General features: G+C 42.5%; 1 protein-coding gene across 10 annotated transcripts in view; it reads left to right on the forward strand.

Moving 5' to 3' along the window:
* Window positions 1-8,385: 8,385 nt before the first annotated feature.
* FASTKD1 (FAST kinase domains 1) overlaps window positions 8,386-18,050 on the forward strand; it is a 52,581-nt gene continuing 42,916 nt past the window's right edge. For 3 of the 10 annotated variants that reach the window (XM_050750452.1, XM_050750453.1, XM_050750454.1), the window contains exons 1-3: window positions 8,913-9,141; window positions 11,106-11,624; window positions 14,651-14,719. In XM_050750452.1, the coding sequence (XP_050606409.1) occupies window positions 11,248-11,624; window positions 14,651-14,719 (446 nt within the window). In that variant the 5' untranslated portion in view covers window positions 8,913-9,141; window positions 11,106-11,247. The other 7 variants (XM_050750451.1, XM_050750455.1, XM_050750450.1 and 4 more) reach the window with 6 other exon arrangements.

Genomic DNA, 18,050 nt, shown 5'->3' on the forward strand with positions numbered 1-18,050 from the left:
GTCAGGAGTGGGTTGTCGGCATCGGCCAGCGTTCACCTGCTTGCGTCACCACGCCCTCCTAGGACTTCTAGGATTTTGGTGCCTTTTAAATACCTAGTTGATAGGTAGCGCGTAATGCTTTGTGGATACGTTGACTGGGAACGTTTGTAACCAATGCCATATCCTTCGTGAAATAAAGTGCCTCATTTAATAAACATTTATTGATCTTACGCTAGGTTATCAGAAAGGAAGGCCTACCTTCATGGAGCTTCAGGTTAAGCTTCCACTTAACGCTAGGATACAAGTTCTAAAAACGCAGTAATAAGCAAAGTGTTGTTTGAGGAAAGAGGAAGAAATTACAAAGAACTTTGGTGTTCTTTGTAGTTTTACAGATAAAGAAATTGAGGCTCAGGGAAGATAAATGCCTCCTCCTCAAACACTGTTCTTGAATACCAAAGCAAGTCTTTTGATGCCAAATCTAGTGCCTTCTAGAGAAAATATGGCATATGTTATTTAATTATTTTAAGGGGCAAGGGTCCCCGGATTATGTTAGAAATAAATAACCATTGCTGTTTGGGCGGGAGGGATTGGCAGCGATTCTGGTAGGGATTTGGGGTGTGTTTTAAAGGAACTAGCTAACTAGAGAACTTAAATTGTTCTGTTGTTTAAAGGCAACGCAAATGATGATCATTTAAATTTTTCACTTATTTGCATCAGGTAAATTAATTATCAACATCAGGCATGTGGTGCGTCTAAGGAGCTTGACCAGTTTTACACAGCAGTAAAACAGGACATTTCTGCCTCTCCACCCCCACCCCTTTTAAGTCATTGCCCTTTGTTGCAGGAGAGCAGCAGCATATTCATCTTTAGACAGTTCAGAGATTAAACGGATTTACACTTTGCTGGGGTTGGGAAGGAACAATTCTGCAATACCTTAAAAAAGGGGTCCCAGGCCGGGCGCGGTGGCTCAAGCCTGTAATCCCAGCACTTTGGGAGGCCGAGACGGGCGGATCACGAGGTCAGGAGTTCGAGACCATCCTGGCTAACACGGTGAAACCCCGTCTCTACTAAAAAATACAAAAAACTAGCCGGGCGAGGTGGCGGGCGCCTGTAGTCCCGGCTACTCGGGAGGCTGAGGCAGGAGAATGGCGTAAAAACCCGGGAGGCAGAGCTTGCAGTGAGCTGAGATCCGGCCACTGCACTCCAGCCTGGGCGACACAGCGAGACTCCGTCTAAAAAAAAAAAAAAAAAAAAAAAAGGGGTCCCCAACCCCTGGGTCACAGACTAGCCCGGCTGATTTTTTGTGTTTTTAGTAGAGACGGGATTTTTCCATGATGGTCAGGCTGTTCTCAAACTCCCGACCTCAGGTGATCCGCCCTCCTTGGCCTCCAAAGAGGAAAACGACTGAACATAATCAGTCTATTTTTTCTTCTTCTTCTTTTTTTTTTTTTTTTTTTTTTGAGACAGAGTCTTGCTCTGTCGCCCAGGCTGGGGTGCAGTGGCCAGATCTTAGCTCACTGCAAGCTCCGCCTCCCGGGTTTACGCCATTCTCCTGTCTCAGCCTCCCGAGTAGCTGGGACTACAGGGGCCCGCCACCTCACCCGGCTAGTTTTTTGTATTTTTTAGTAGAGACGGAGTTTCACCGTGTTAGCTGGGATGGTCTCGATCTCCTGACCTCGTGATCCACCCGTCTCGGCCTCCCAAAGTGCTGGGATTACAGGCTTGAGCCACCGCGCCCGGCTCTTTCTTCTTTGTGTTAGTTATTCCTTGCTGTGTGACAAAATCATCCCAAATCTTAGTGGCTTAAACACATATAAACACATATGTGTGTGTGTGTGTGTGTGTGTGTGTGTATAAATAAGTGTTGCTTAAGCCACTAAGTTTTGGGATGATTTTGTCACACAGCGAGGGATAACTGACACAGAGCAGAAAGAATAGACTGATTATCACGAAACTTTTCACCTGTGTAATTCTGTATGGCTTCTTTTTTTTTCCTTTTTTTTTTTAGAGACAGGGTCTCACTATGTTGCCCAGGATGGACTTGAACTCCTGAAGTCAAGAGATTCTCCCACCTTAGTCTCCAGAGTAGCTGGGACTACAGCTGTGTACCACCTCACCCAGTGATGACCTCACATCATAAGGATCTGAGTTTCTGCCAACCTGAATCATCAAATGCCAGAGAAGTATTTTATTAGCGTAGCAGTAACAGCCCCAAAATTTGTACTCCCACTTACATAGTAAGGGGTGTCACTGGGAAGTGTCTGTTCTGCTAAGAACTACATTTTTTAGCTGTCCCCTTTGTATCTTAGTGTCTTGAAGCAACATTTATTATCCCATAGGTAAGGATTTAAAAATACATTTTGGGGCCGGGCATGGTGGCTCATGCCTATAATCCCAGCACTTTTGGAGGCCGAGATGGGTGGATCACGAGGTCAGGAGTTCGAGACCAGCCTGAACAAGATGGTGAAACCCCAGCTCTACTAAAAATACAAAAATTAGCCAGGCACGGTGGTGGGCGCCTGTAATCCCAGCTACTCAGGAGGCTGAGGCAGCAGAATCTCTTGAACCCAGGAGGTGGAGGTTGCAGTGTGCCAAGATTGCACCACTGCACTCTAGCCTAGGTGACAGAGCAAGACTCCGTCTCAAAATAAATAAAATAAAATAAAATTTAATTTAAAAAATACTTTGTGTCAGTGGAAAGTGAGCGGAAATAATGTGTATTACATCCAGGCCAAAATGTTTGTGAAGTGCTATGCCTTCTCCATTCCCTCTCTTCCTGTTTTGTCAGCTGAACCAGAATGTTTTAAGGCCCTGGGGAAGGGCCTGTGGAAGAGGTCTACTTCCCTGAATCTTTGTTTGGAGAAAAGTCCTCTTCCACTGACTAGGGATATCCACATTGGAATGTGGTATGACTGAGAAATCAAATTATGTGGGTTAAATCACTGATGTTTGGCTTTATTTGTTACACCAGATACCACTACCAATCTAATAGGCTGTGGGCCTAAAGTACTAGATTTGGGCTAGCCTAGATCATTTCAGTCACTGTAGTGTGAGGAATGGGATTTGATACCAGAAGCAGGAAGGTAGGTTGGCTGGGCTACTGCAATTAATCTTTACTTTACCTGTGACTTTAACTTTAGAGTAATAAAACTTTTTGTTTCTACCCATTGATCAACAACAAACTATTGTTTGTTCTATTAATAGTTATCTACTGTATCACCAATACTATGTTTAGTTTTTTTAAAAGCATGCCATTCTCTGATTGTGATGGATCAAGAATAAAACCAGACGCTTCCATAATCTTGTTTCAGACAGAAACAAGAACATTTTACAAACTATAAAAATGACCAGCCGGGCACGGTGGCTCAAGCCTGTAATCCCAGCACTTTGGGAGGCCGAGACGGGCAGATCACAAGGTCAGGAGATCGAGACCATCCTGGCTAACACGGTGAAACCCCGTCTCTACTAAAAAGTACAAAAAACTAGCCGGGCGAGTTGGTGGGCGCCTGTAGTCCCAGATACTTGGGAGGCTGAGGCAGGAGAATGGCGTAAACCCGGGAGGCGGAGCTTGCAGTGAGCTGAGATCAGGCCACTGCACTCCAGCCTGGGCGAAAGAGCGAGACTCCGTCTCAAAAAAAAAAAAAAAAAAAAAAGGCCAAACGTCGGCTGAGCGCGGTGGCTCATGCCTGTAATCCTAGTACTTTGGGAGGCCGAGGCAGGCGGATCACAAGGTCAGGAGATCGAGACCATCCTGGCTAACACTGTGAAACCCTGTCTCTACTAAAAATACAAAAAATTAGCCAGGCCTGGTGGCGCGTGCCTATAGTCCCAGCTACTCAGGAGGCTGAGGCAGGAGAATGGCGTGAACCTGGAGGCAGAGCTTACAGTGAGCTGAGATGGCACCACTGCACTCCAGCCTAGGCGACAGAGTGAGACTCTGTCTCAAAAAAAAAAAAAAAAAGACCAAACATCCCTCTATCCTTGCTGATATGAATGGCGGTTGTTTCTTTATCAATTACCGCTTTAACCTCAGTTCATTCTTCCTGCCTTCTAGATCAAAATTATTAAAACAGAATTACCCTTGCTTACTCACAGCATCCAATCTAGAGAAACTACTCTAAAACTCTCCAAAATCACTTAACACAAGGCTAAAAAAAAAAAATTTTTTTTTGAGATGGAGTCTTGCTCTGTTGCCCAGGCTGGAGTGCAGTGGGGCAGTCTTGGCTCACTGCAACCTCTGCCTCCCAGGTTCAAGTGATCCTCCCACCTCAACCTCCCAAGTAGCTGGGATTATAAGCATGTGCCTCCACGCTCAGCTAATTTTTGTATTTTTAGTAGAGATGGGGTTTCACCATGTTGGCCAAGGTGGTCTGGAGCTCCTGACCTCAAGTGATCTGCCTATCTCAGTCTCCCAAAGTGCTGGGATTACAGGCGTGAGCCACTGTGCCTGGCCAAGACTCAATGCTATAATTACATCTTTCTAACACCTTCTTATGGAGACACCTCTTAGGATACAGCCTACTTCATTGCAACCAGTCAATAAACCCAACTTTATTTAACTATATGTGTTCCTGGTGTTTTTTGACTGGAAGGCAATGACTCGGATCATGCTATTTCATCTCTATGTTTTTCTCACATTTGTTTGAAAACCCCTTCTATGCTGTGCATTCAGATTACCTTCATCTCAGATCTATTATCAGTTGATCTAGTTCCAAGCAACCCAAATCACTGCTGTACAAAATTATTGCCTGAGATTAGTGGTTGTCTAGAGTATTGGAGGACAGGAGGGGGTGAGGGAGACATGGGGAGTGACTGCTAATGGTTACAGGGTTTCTTTTTGGAGTTATGAAAATGTTCTAAATGTTAGCGATAGTTTCTCAACTCTGTGAATATACTAAAAAGCCATTGAATTGTACACTTTAAATGGGTGAATTTTATGGGATGTAAATTAAATCTCAGTAAAGCTGTTTAAAAAAAAAAAGTGTGGACTGCCAGCTGTCAGGAAGTGAGCATCTAGAAGCTAGATGTGTCTCAGCGCCCAATTGCATTTGCTGCATTGGCATCATTTGCTACAGGCATGAGGTTCGGTACAGGCGGTTGTGTGAGCTCTGAGGCATGGACCACTGGACAGACTGACAGATGATGGTGGACTCCCACAGGCTCTGCCAATCATGGAGTCGCTGCCATGGAGCCCAACTCTGTCGGTGTTCTGGCCATGACTTTCAAGATTTTTTTCCTTTTTGCAGGGTTTATGGTTAATGTTCCTGTGCGGTTAAATTTTTCCTATAGATTACTTCTCTGAAGTCTGATGTTAATGTCCCCTGAAGACAGTGTCTTTTAGCGACCATTATTGCAGTGGTCAGGCTTCACCTGGTGTTGGTAATTTATGTCTTCATAGTGTGAAAGGAAGGCTTGCCTCAGTGGTGGGAAAACAAAACTGAATAGAGCAGGTTTTCCTTTGGAGCGGCAAACGTGGGGGGTAGGCAAGTACCTAAAGGGTTTTTCTTTTTGTCTCTTGTTCACATTAAACGTGATTTACCTCCCACCCCCTGAAAGGTAGATGGGGAGGACAATTAAGTATTTACTGCAGCTAAGATTTTAGAAAAAATGAGGGTGGGGAGGGTGACATTTTTCAATCATCTGTTAAGTGCCAAGTGCTTTTTGTTAATGATATATTTTTGACTGAGGATCATGTTTGACTGATGTAATTTTTTTTTTTTTTGAGACAGAGTCTCACTCTGCTGCCCAGGCTGGAGTGCAGTGGTGCAATCTTGGCTCACTGCAACCTCTGCCTCCCGGGTTCAAGCGATTCTCCTGCCTCAGCCTCCCGAGTAGCTGGGACTACAGGTGCATGCTACCATGCCTGGCGAATTTTTTTTTTTTTTTGTATTTTTTAGTAGAGACAGGGTTTTGCCATGTTGGCCAGGGTGGTCTACAACTCCCGACCTCAGGTGATCTGCCTGCCTCGGCCTCCGAAAGTGCTGGGATTACAGGCGTGAGCTACGGTTCCTGGCCTGGCTGATATAAATATTAATGCCAAAATTGGAAGCTAAGATGAAAGTGACACTAATTAGTAGGAGTATAATTTATTTCATATTAAAATGTATTGTGGTGTGATTTTGTTGTTGTTGCTGAGACAGAATCTTGCTCTGTTGCCCAGGCTGGAGTGCAGTGGTGCGATCTTGGCTCACTGCAACCTCCGCCTCCCGGGTTCACGCCATTCTTCTGCCTCAGCCTCCCGAGTAGGTGGGACTACAGGCGCCCGCCACCTCGCCTGGCTAGTTTTTTGTATTTTTTAGTAGAGATGGGGTTTCACCGTGTTAGCAAGGATGGTCTCAATCTCCTGACCTCGTGATCCGCCCGTCTCGGTCTCCCAAAGTGCTGGGATTACAGGCTTGAGCCACCGCGCCCGGCCTTTTTTTTTTTTTTTTTTTAGTAGAGACGGGGTTTCACCATATTGGCCAGGCTGGTCTCGAACTCCTCACCTCGTGATTCCCCTACCTTGGGCTCCCAAAGTGCTGGGATTACAGGCGTGAGCCACCACACCACCCTGTGTTGTAATTTTTACGGCTTGGCTAGAGCAACAGTTTTCAGGGTGCATCTCCTTGGTTTTACTCACAGAGATGTGATGTGCTGTTGCTGCTTTCTAACTCTGCCTACTTTGTGGTCTCTTAAGACGATGAAGTTGATAAAGCAAACCAATTTCAGTGACTAAGTCTAGAAGACCTAGAAAACATAGTAATAGGTCCTGAACCTATTGCTCTTGCAATTGCACTACAGACATAAAGAAGCAAGTGGTTATTTCCACACACTGAGAGCTATAATTTGCAGTCCAGTAGATGATGAAAAAAATACCCCTTGGTGCATTGCAGACATGCTATAAATCACCCAGTAAGCCATGGGATTGGTTGTACCTGTAATTGAGAAGAAAACTTGAAAGGAAGAGCAATAAAACTCACAAGGACATCATTGGTATCAGATCTCAAAACCACAGCTCTTTGGTTGAGGGAAACAATGTTTTAATGAGTAAATGTTCATCTCCAAACCAAAAAGTGAAGTAGACCATATTCCACAATGTAAATATTGGCAACCTATGAAAGCTAGTAAATTTTACAAGACTTCAAATGAAAGTTAATTTTTCTTTTTTTCTTTTTCTTTGTCTTTTTTTTTTTTTTTAAGACGCAGCTATCAGAGACTATGTCTATGTCTTAGCAGGCTAGCCAGAAAGGAAGTCAAATGACCAATCAAGTTTTTAATGAAGAAATCCAGTCAGGCCAGGTGCAGTGGCTCACGCTTGTCATCCCAGCAATTTGAGAGGCTAAGGCTGGGGGATCACCTGAGGTCAGGAGTTTGAGACCAGCCTGATCAACATGGTGAAACCCCTTCTCTACTAAAAATACAAAAATTAGCTGGGCATGGTGGCGCATGCCTGTAGTCCCAGCTACTTGGGAGGCTGAGGCAGAAGAATTGCTTGAACCCAGGAGGTGGAGGTTGCAGTGTGCCGAGATTGGGCCACTGCCCTCCAGCCTGGGTAACAGACCGAGACTCCATCTCAAAAAACAAACAAACCAGCTATTTTAATTTTGACGGCTTAACCATTCCCTATGTCTTCATGGTTAATTGAAGGTTACTGACAGTAGACAAAAAAATGTATTCTCATTTGACTCTAATTTTTCCCATATTCTACTTGAACAAATTTAAAATATTCTGCTGCCTATACACCCCCAAATCTAGGAGTATTAAGACTAGTCAGTCATAAAGTAAACCTGATACATCAGATGAATGCCAGCACCTATTCAATTTCTTTTTGCTCTGTTTTCAGAAATATCAGAATAAATATGTATCGGCTACTGGAAATTCTAGAAGGAAATCTTCAAGTTTTAATTTTTTTCCAGTGGGGGGCATGCCTCAACATCTTGCATAGACTGTCAGAACTATTAAAAATTTAGGCTGGGCAAGGTGGCTCATGCCTGTAATCCAAAGCACTTTGGGAGGCTGAGGTGGGTGGATTGCTTGAGCCCAGGAGTTCGAGATCACCCTGGGTAACGTGGAGAAACCCTGTTGCTGCGAAAACTACAAAAATTTAGCCAGGCGTGGTGGTGCGCACCTGTAGTCTCAGCTACTCGTGAGGCTGAGGCAGGAGAATCGCTTATACCCAAGAGGTGGAGGTTGCAGTGAGCCGAGATCGCACTACTGCACTCCAACCTGGGAGACAGAGTGAGACCCTGTCTCAAAAAAGAAAAGAAAAGAAAACTGTGCTAAAACTGGTTTTATGACGATAACCGTGACCACATAAACCAAGAGCCTCCTTTGTAACCCACACAATAAGAAAGTTTCACAACATATTCCAACAAATATCAGTTTGGTGCCTTTAGAGTCTTACTCTGTTGTAGTGATTATCAGCTGAAAATTATGTCTGTTGTAACTTTGGTAAGCATTCCACTTTGGTTATTTATTAGTGGTTTTTTTTTTTTAAGTGTCAAGTGTCAAATCTTGGGACAATTAAAATACCATGATAAGTAAAAAAGAAATATGTTCTGAGAACTGGTACCTATCCACGACATAAGTGCAGAAATTGAGAGTAAGGGTTTGCATACTTTCAAAGCTACTCGACAGAGTTATTTCGTATACGCTAAAAAAAATAAGAAAAATCTGTACGTGTCTTTTCCATGTTTACATTTTTAAATTTCATTTTCCTAAGTATATTTTTGTGTATATTATAAAAGTATTAGGCCTCCAAGGACTAGGAGAAAAACCTCAGATAGTAGAGAATAGCCGAAACGACCTATATCTTCAACAGCTTAAACCATCTGCGCTAGAGCCTCCCTCAATGAGGAACTACAATGCCCAGAATTCCCCCCAAAATTCGTGAGCGACGTCCATTTCACCCACCTCGCCGCGACGCCCCCTGGGATATGTAGTGCTTGACTTCCGCAGTGCACGCTGCGCCAGCAGGACATTTTTTCCTGGTTTGGGGGCAAGGTCTCATGGGAAAGGTCATGTCTCTCGAGGAAAGGTTATAAACCCTTTGATATGAGGGTTGGGCGAGAAACAGAGCCTGTTGCGTTCCGTGTTGGGACCGGGAATAACCCTGACTTCTGAGCCTTCATAACCCCAGGATACTCCAGAAAATTTGCGGCGCGCTGAGGGAAAACCTTGCTGGCAAGTCGGGATCGTGTCGCAGCGGCTGTTTTTCTTTTCCCACCCAGCACGTTTTCGGGCTGGCGACAGAGGGTTCGGTGGAGATACAGAGGTTCCCTTAGGGATATTGGGTTCTCCGAAGTGCGGATGGACTAGGGCTGGGCTGAGACCACATTCTTTCAGTCATTCAGCTCTCCTGTATGCCCGGCGCAGAGGATACCCCTTATGGTCCCAAGGCCCCTCCTGTAGTTAAGTTCCTTCCTTAAAAAGTCATTCAGCTGGGGCGAAACTGGGGACTCGACACCTTTCTATGCTAACCTTTGAGCTGCCTCCACTTTGAGCAGCTCAGTGGATGGATACAGTATCTTGAGAAAACCTTTGATTTGTGCAGGGATTTCTTATGCGGGTGTGTGCAGGTCAGCTTAGGTCAGGATGCTGTACTGCTTGCCACAAAATAGCCTGTGCTGTCGCGTCGTTTTTTTCTTGTGAACAGACTGTTTGGCATAGCCGTGGAGAGGAGTCTGAGACATGCTTTTAGTGATACAGTGTTGATTTGTTGGTGTAATGAGGCCGTTCAAGTGGAAAGAACTGGGTTGTAGTCCCTGCTTCACTAGTACTAGCACAATTTTTTAAACCTTTTTGAACCTGCTTTTCCTTATCTGTAAAATGGAAATAATATCGACCTGGAAGGTTAGCTGAGGGAATTTAATGAGATAATGTGTTTCAAACGTTCTTTGTAAATGGTAACATGTTGCAGAAGTATGAGATTATATGACTTTAGTCCCCGCTTTTCTAAGCATTACTTCTCAATTATAAATGTAAGCATTTATAGCATATTTTAAAAACAAATTATTCTTGGCCGGGCGCGGTGGCTCAAGCCTGTAATCCCAGCACTTTGGGAGGCCGAGACGGGCGGATCACGAGGTCAGGAGATCAAGACCATCCTGGCTAACACGGTGAAACCCCGTCTCTACTAAAAATACAAAAAATTAGCCGGGCGTGGTGGCGGGCGCCTGTAGTCCCAGCTACTCGGAGGCTGAGGCGGGAGAATGGCGTGAACCCGGGAGGCGGAGCTTGCAGTGAGCCGAGATCGCGCCACTGCACTCCAGCCTGGGAGACACAGCGAGACTCCGTCTCAAAAAAAAAAAAAAAAAAAAAATTATTCTTTTTCATAATTATCTTTAGTTCTTTTATTGTTTCAGCATGACTTGCAACATTACTTAATTTCTTAGTATTTCTTGATTAGTGCTTTAATTGTCTCGTTTATTGATTAAAACCTATCCAAGGCCAGTAATGATTAACTTGCATGACTTATTTATTTATTTACTTCAGGAAGGAATTATTTGAGCTCTTTAAGGGCACAAGAAAAAGGAAGAAATTATCCTGAAAGCAAATAAACCAGAGACCATACTTTTTTTTTTTTTTTTTTTTTTTTTTTTTTTTTTGAGACGGAGTGGAGTGCAGCGGTCGATCTCGCTCTGTCGCCCAGGCTGGAGTGCAGTAGCTGGGGCTACAGGCGCCCGCCACCATGCCCGGCTACTTTTTTTGTATTTTTAGTAGAGACAGGGTTTCACCGTGTTAGCCAGGATGAACCAGAGACCATACTTCTGAAAAATGTAAAAAAAAAAAAAAAAAATCTCTGAATTAAGGCATACACTTTTAAGACACTTTAAAGGTGATTATTTATTTTAAACAATTTTCCTCTTTTTCGAAAAGACAGCTCTGAGTTTGTGGGCTTTTTTTTTTCCTTTTATGGTAAATTTGAAAACTATGTAAATGTCAGATTTAAAACACTTTTAAAATGGAGTGCAGAAAGAAGTGCCTTTTTCTGGACATTTATTTTTGGATCAAATTCTGCTATCTGGTTTAGACTAAGAAAAAGTCTTTAGTTAATGCAGAAAAAATGTATTACTTTATTTTGAATTTTGAAATCATTTTGATGTTAATGATGTAAGCATAACCATGTTAAACCAATTCTTTTATAGAAGCTGTATATTGGAATGGGTTTACAGTCATCGTAATGGAAGCAAAATACATGAAGGAAAAACAGTTCTTTGTATCCCTGCTTATTGCACCTGACGACTAGTTGCAGATGATTTTGTTTACCTAAGAAAACTTGTGATGTAAATGAAAAAAACACCTGTTTTCCTAGACTCATTGGTTACAGATATGCTTCGTCTAAGAGCTATTTGTCCATTCTCCTGGAGAGTATTTCAATTTCGACCCATCAGTTGTGAACCACTAATTATTCAGATGAATAAGTGTACAGATGAGGAGCAAATATTTGATTTTATTGAAAGAAACAAAGCCATACTTTCAGAAAAGCAAGTGGGATGTGCGTTTGATATGCTTTGGAAGCTTCAAAAGCAGAAGACCAGCCTGTTAAAAAATGTTGAGGATGTCAGAGACCATCCTCAATTTCTTACTCTTCATAATTTAGCTACAAATAAATTCAAATTAATGAATGACGATACACTGGTGAATGTGTTACACATCACACAACAGTAAGTAATTTACTTTTATATTTTATGGAAATGATTATTTAGTTTATATTTTAGTTTTCTAAAAATTTCTTTATTTTATTTTTTATTTTTTTTGAGGAGTCTGTGTTGCCCAGGCTGGTGTACAGTGGCAAGATCTCAGCTCACTGCAAGCTCCACCTCCCAGGTTCACGTCATTCTCCTGCCTCAGCTTTCTGAGTCGCTGGGACTACAGGCGCCTGCCACGACGCCCGGCTAATTTTTTGTATTTTTAGTAGAGATGGGGTTTCACTGTGTGTTAGCCAGGATGGTCTCGATCTCCCGACCTCGCGATCCGCACGCCTCAGCCTCCCAATGTGCTGGGATTACAGGCGTGAGCCACCGCGCCCGGCCTAAAATTCTCTTTAAAATGAAAGATAACTTTTTCCCCAGTAGTTTTCCTGATAATCTAATTTTTTTTTTTTTTTTTTTTTTTTTTTTGAGACGGGGTCTCTCTGTCGCCAGACTGGAGTGCAGTGGCGCTATCTTGGCGCACTGCAAGCTCCGCCTCCCGGGTTCAAGGGATTCTCCTTTAACAACTGTAATACTATTGTTAACTTTGGGCATTTGAAATTGGATTATTGTGGAATTTTGTAAAAATGTGGTTGGCTGCAGAAGAGAATATAGTAGGTAAGCAGTTGTATTTAAGATTAATGCCGGTTGGGTGTGATGGCTCACGCTTGTAATCCCAGCACTTTGGGAGGCTGAGGTGGGTGGATCACCTGAGGTTAGGAGTTCAAGACCAGCCTGGCCAACATGGTGAAACCCCGTCTCTACTAAAAATACAAAAATTAGCCAGGCGTGATGGTGGGCGTCTGTTATCCCAGCTACTCGGGAGGCTGAGGCAGGGGAATCTCTTGAATCCAGGCGGTAGAGGTTGCAGTGAGCCGAGATCACCCTACTACACTCCAGTATGGGCAACAGATCAAGACTCTGTCTCCAAAAAAATAATAATAATAATAATTAATGCCTAATAACAATCAGTAATTAGTAAATTGTGTCTGTGATAACTTGTTTGCCATCTGGTTCTTGTAATTAAATGGATGGCAGATATGTTTTCTAGGGGGTATTGTTACAATAGGTTGTTTCTCAATAATAGCTCTTAAAAAAAGGAAAAAAATTAAATGATTTTGTAGGCCGGGCGCAGTGGCTCAAGCCTGTAATCCCAGCACTTTGGGAGGCCGAGATGGGCGGATCACGAGGTCAGGAGATCGAGACCATCCTGGCTAACACGGTGAAACCCCGTCTCTACTAAAAAATACAAAAAACTAGCCGGGCGAGGTGGCGGGCGCCTGTAGTCCCAGCTACATGGGAGGCTGAGGCAGGAGAATGGCGTGAACCCGGGAGGCGGAGCTTGCAGTGAGCTGAGATTCGGCTGCTGCACTCCAGCCTGGGCGACAGAGCGAGACTCCGTCTCAAAAAAAAAAAAAAAAAAAAAAAAAAGAGATTTTGTAGAGTCATTTATATTTGATAACAAAGTTGTACGAATTATGTGGATGACTGAATAGGTGTTAGGTAAAAAAGGGCTTCCTTGGTGTCCAAGGAAAAACTCAGAGATAAATGTTAAGAAATATTATATTCCAATTTTGGAATTTGTGAAGAAAAAACAAATGAAGAGAGCAAAGAAAAAAGGAAAAAATAAAATAAAAAGAAATGTGTTCTTTGCAAGGAAATCCAGCCTTCAAAAGAACTGGGTTCCCTGAATGAAGGCTTCAGCAGTTGTACAAGGGGGAAAAACACAAAAAAGTTACACCTAATTTGTTTATTAGTCTCACTGGTGAAAAAGAGCAGTTTTCTCACATGATGACCCAACCTTCAAGGGTTATTTAAATGGGTGTAAATATCAGCATTACGTAAGTTAGAGATGTGTAAGTTGGTTTTGTAAGAGAATTAGCATTTATAGGAAAGGGGCTTAAGGCTTATATTGGGGATTGATGTTAAACTAAAAAAGGATGATTCCATATTTTTTGGTGGTCTTTCTCAGGTTACAAAGTTGTTTTCTCTGAGGTACTTGAAGGGGATGCTTGAAGTTTTATGAATAAGGTGATTAGTGACTATTAGCTTTTTTTTTTTTTTTTTTTTACAAACATTTTCTTTTTTTCTTTTCTTTTTTTTTTTTTTTTTTTGAGACGGAGTCTCGCTCTGTCGCCCAGGCTGGAGTGCAGTGGCCCGATCTCAGCTCACTGCAAGCTCCGCCTCCCAGGTTTACCCCATTCTCGTGCCTCAGCCTCCGGAGTAGCTGGGACTGCAAGTGCCCACCACTGCGCCCGGCTAATTTTTTGTATTTTTTAGTAGAGATGGGGTTTCACCATGTTAGCCAGGATGGTCTCGATCTCCTGACCTTGTGATCTGCCCGTCTCGGCCTCCCACAAACATTTTCTTATAAAAATATTTTATTTATTTATGTATGAGACGGAGTCTCACTCTGTCACCGAGATTGGAGTGCAGTGGTGCAGTCTCGGCTTACTGCAACCTCTACCTCCGTGGTTCAAGCAATTCTCTTGCCTTATCCTCCTGAGTAGCTGGGATTCCAGGCACATGTCACCACGCCCAGCTAATTTTTGTATTTTTAGTAGAGACGGGGTTTCACCATGTTGCCCAGGCTGGTCTTGAACTCCTGACCTTAAGTGATCCACCCACCTCGGCCTCCTAAAGTGCTGGGATTACAGGTGTGAGCCACCATGCCTGGCCAAAAATATTTAAATCAGAACAAAGACATATTATATGTACTTTTAACATAAATATATTGTTGAACATTATCATTGGTCAGTTGCATGGGTATTGAAATGAGCAGATAAAAGGGTGAGAGGGCATGGGATAAAGTATAGATGTTTATTAGGCTGTACCAAAAAATCAGAATACTGAAATAAGAGTGGACCAGAAATAAGGACTGCCTATATAAAAGGAAAATAACTTGAGTTTCACTTTTGCATTATAATTCTTATTGCATATGTTTTGAATGATTTTAAAATGATTATGTATGGAGGATTCTTTCTTTCTTTTTTATTAAGGTTTGCTGGTGAGTCCCACGACCCACTAGTTGAAGCACTAGTTACAGAAGCATGGAGAAGGTTAGAAAGGCAAGTACCCCTGCGTTCATCTTGAGGGTCAGGGTTATCCTTTTAAGGGTTAACAGAGTGAAATCTTGAAGGAAAAGAGCAGGGAGCTGATGCCTGTCAAGCTTCATTGAAAAAAATGTGTTTAAACTCAGTTTCGTATTAAAGTTTTTGATTATGTATTTTTTTGGCGGGCGGTGGGGGGGTGCGGGGGGGAACAGAGTCTCACTCTATCACCCAGACTGGAGTGCCACGGGGTGGTCTCGGCTCACTGCAACCTCTGCCTCCTGGGTTCAAGCAATTCTCTGCCTCAGCCTCCTGAGTAGCTGGGATTATAGGCACCCGCCAGCATGCCGGGCTAATTTTTTGTATTTTTAGTAGAGATGGGGTTTCACCATCTTGGCCAGGCTGGTCTTGAACTCCTGACCTCGTGATCCATCCGCCTCAGCCTCCCAAAGTGCTGGGATTACAGGCGTGAACCACCGCTCCTGGCCATGTCTTTTCTTTTTTCTTTCTTTTTTTTTTCCTCTCTTTTTCTCTCTCTCTCCCTTTTTTTTTTTTTTTTAAGAGACAGGGTCTTGGCATGTTGCCCAGGCTGGTCTTGAACTCTTCGGCTCAAGCAATCCTTCCTTCTTGGCCTCACAAAGTGCTGGGGTTATATGCATGAGCCACCATGCCTGGCTGTGTATTCTTCAAGAGAGAAAAGAAAGTATTTCATATTTTCCCTCTTTAAGAGTGGGGAATAGTATACTTTTCCACACATGTAATTAGTTGAAATATAAATAAGATAGAGTCACAGCTATTCATGAACTAGCCTTTTTGAATCTTCTTTTCTAGAAGATTACTTCGGAAAGGAAAGATTCTTGATTAATTGGCTATCAATAAAAACCTAGAAGTGCAGGAGCCAGGAAAGGAGAAAAAAGGAGACCCTAGTTTAGTAGAGAGGAAGGCCATTTAACACTTTTTTTCTGTCATCCAGGCTGAAGTGCTGTGGCCGGATCTCAGCTCACTGCAAGCTCCGCCTCCCGGGTTCCCGCCATTCTCCTGCCTCAGCCTCCCGGGTAGCCGGGACTACAGGCGCCCGCCACCTCGCCCGGCTAGTTTTTTTTTTTTTGTATTTTTCAGTAGAGACGGGGTTTCACCGTGTTAGCCAGGATGGTCTCGATCTCCTGACCTCGTGATCCGCCCATCTCGGCCTCCCAAAGTGCTGGGATTACAGGCTTGAGCCACCGCGCCCCGCTTAACACTGTTTAGGAGCATCTGTCGCTACTTGCCTGTTACTCCATCTTTATGGAGAGGCAATGACCAGAGCTTATAGGTGACTTAGAAGCTTTTTAAAGAAAGTGAGTTTCAGGTCCACTGCTGTGGACAGTATTAATTCAGATATATTTCCTATACTATATACAGCTCTATTTTTAGCATGTTGCCATACTTGATAATACTTCAGAAAAATGGGAAATCTTGTGAGTATAGAGAAATTTATTCTCTAATTATATATCAGAAGTTCTTTATTTATAAAAGGGCTGAGATAATAGCAGACTCATTTTGGGACATCTTCATCTATTTTTGAAAACTTTGAATTTTTTAATCTCGAAATTCCGGATGATTGTAGTCTGTTGTTAGTGGAATAAGGCACATGTTAGGGAGGAAAGAAAAAAATCAGGGTGAGGAAGAGATAGGAGGATATTAAAAACTACAGAGCAACTCTCCCTCTAAATCAAATAGAAACCAGACAGGAAAGACTTGGCTAAGATGAAGTAGAAACAACAGGCTACTTGTAGACAGAGAGGAGTGACCATTCTGATTTTTAAAATATTTTTAACATATTGCCTCTTAAAGTTTAAACTATGATAAATACTTATAGACATATACTGGTAAACTCTGTAGGCCTTTTTTACATGGACTGGATTAAATTACGGGATAGAACAGTTCTCTAGATTTAGAAATTCTGTATTAATCTACTAAGTTGTGATTTTAAGTTAATCGTATTAGCTAAACCCATCTGTCTTTTATACTCTCTACCTATAACTACATTGAGGGTAAGCAGAGTAATCTTACTCCTTTTGCTAACAGTATGAATTATCTATCTATTGGATCTTTGGGGTTAAATTTGGTCATTGTTGATAATAGGTCACAACATTTTATTTCTCTTCAAAGCAACAATATATTATGTGTATTATGCAGCTTGAACAAATCACTTGTAAAATAGGTGGTCTTTTGTGTTTTACAATTACTGTATTAATTAAATTACATGTATGATTGTATTTTATAGTGAATCAAGCATTTCTTTTAAATTTTTCTTTATTTCAAAATAACTCAGAAGTACAATGATCTTGCTAAAATATCTATGAACTTATGTTTTATAAATATAATTTTTTTTTTTTTTTTTTTTTTGAGACAGAGCCTTGCTCTGTCGCCCAGGCTGGAGTGCAGTGGCGTGATCTTGGCTCACTGCAAGCTCTGCCTCCTGGGTTCAAGCGATTCTCCTGCCTCAGCCTCCCCAGTAGCTGGAACTACAGGCGCCTGCCAACACACCCAGCTAATTTTTGTATTTTTAGTAGAGACAGGGTTTCACCATATTGGCCAGGTTAGTCTCAAACTCCTGACCTTGTGATCTGCCCACCTCAGCCTCCCAAAGTGCTGGGATTATAGGCATGAGCCACTGCACCTGGCCCGTTTTATGAATATAATTTTTAATGATTTAAATGGGGTCGATTATTTTGGGTTACTACTATATGATGAAGTCGGCAAGGATAATTAACATGTGTTTGAAATCCATATATATTTTTTTCTTTTGAGATAGGGTCTGGCTCTGTTACCCAGGCTGAAGTACAGTGGTGCAACCAGGGCTCACTGCAGCCTCAAACTTCCCGGCTCAAGCCATCCTCCTATCTCAGCCTCCCAAGTTTCTGGGACCACAGGTGCATGCCACCACGCCCAGCTAGTTTTTATATTTTTAGTAGAGATGCAGTTTCGCCATGTTGCCAGGTTGGTCTTGAACTCCTGGGCTCAAGCAATCCTCCCACTTTGACCTCCCAAGAAATCCAAATTTTTTAAAAAACTTTTTATTATAGAATATTTTTAATATTTACAAAAGGAGAAAAAATAGTACAATGAATTCCCATGTATCCATCCTCCAGCTTCAACAATTGTCAACATATAGCCAGTCTTGTTTTATCTGTATCACCTCCCACTCTCAGTATACTTCAGTATATTTTAAATAATGGTATCATTTCATCTTTAAATACCTCAGTATGTTTCTCTAAGGACTTTTAAAAAATATAGAACCATGTGGCACATGCTTGTAGTTTCAGATACTCAGAAGGCTGAGGTGGCACAGCGAAGGATATAATCA

This window comes from Macaca thibetana, chromosome 12 (genome assembly GCF_024542745.1).
Source record: "Macaca thibetana thibetana isolate TM-01 chromosome 12, ASM2454274v1, whole genome shotgun sequence".
Lineage (NCBI taxonomy): Eukaryota > Metazoa > Chordata > Mammalia > Primates > Cercopithecidae > Macaca > Macaca thibetana.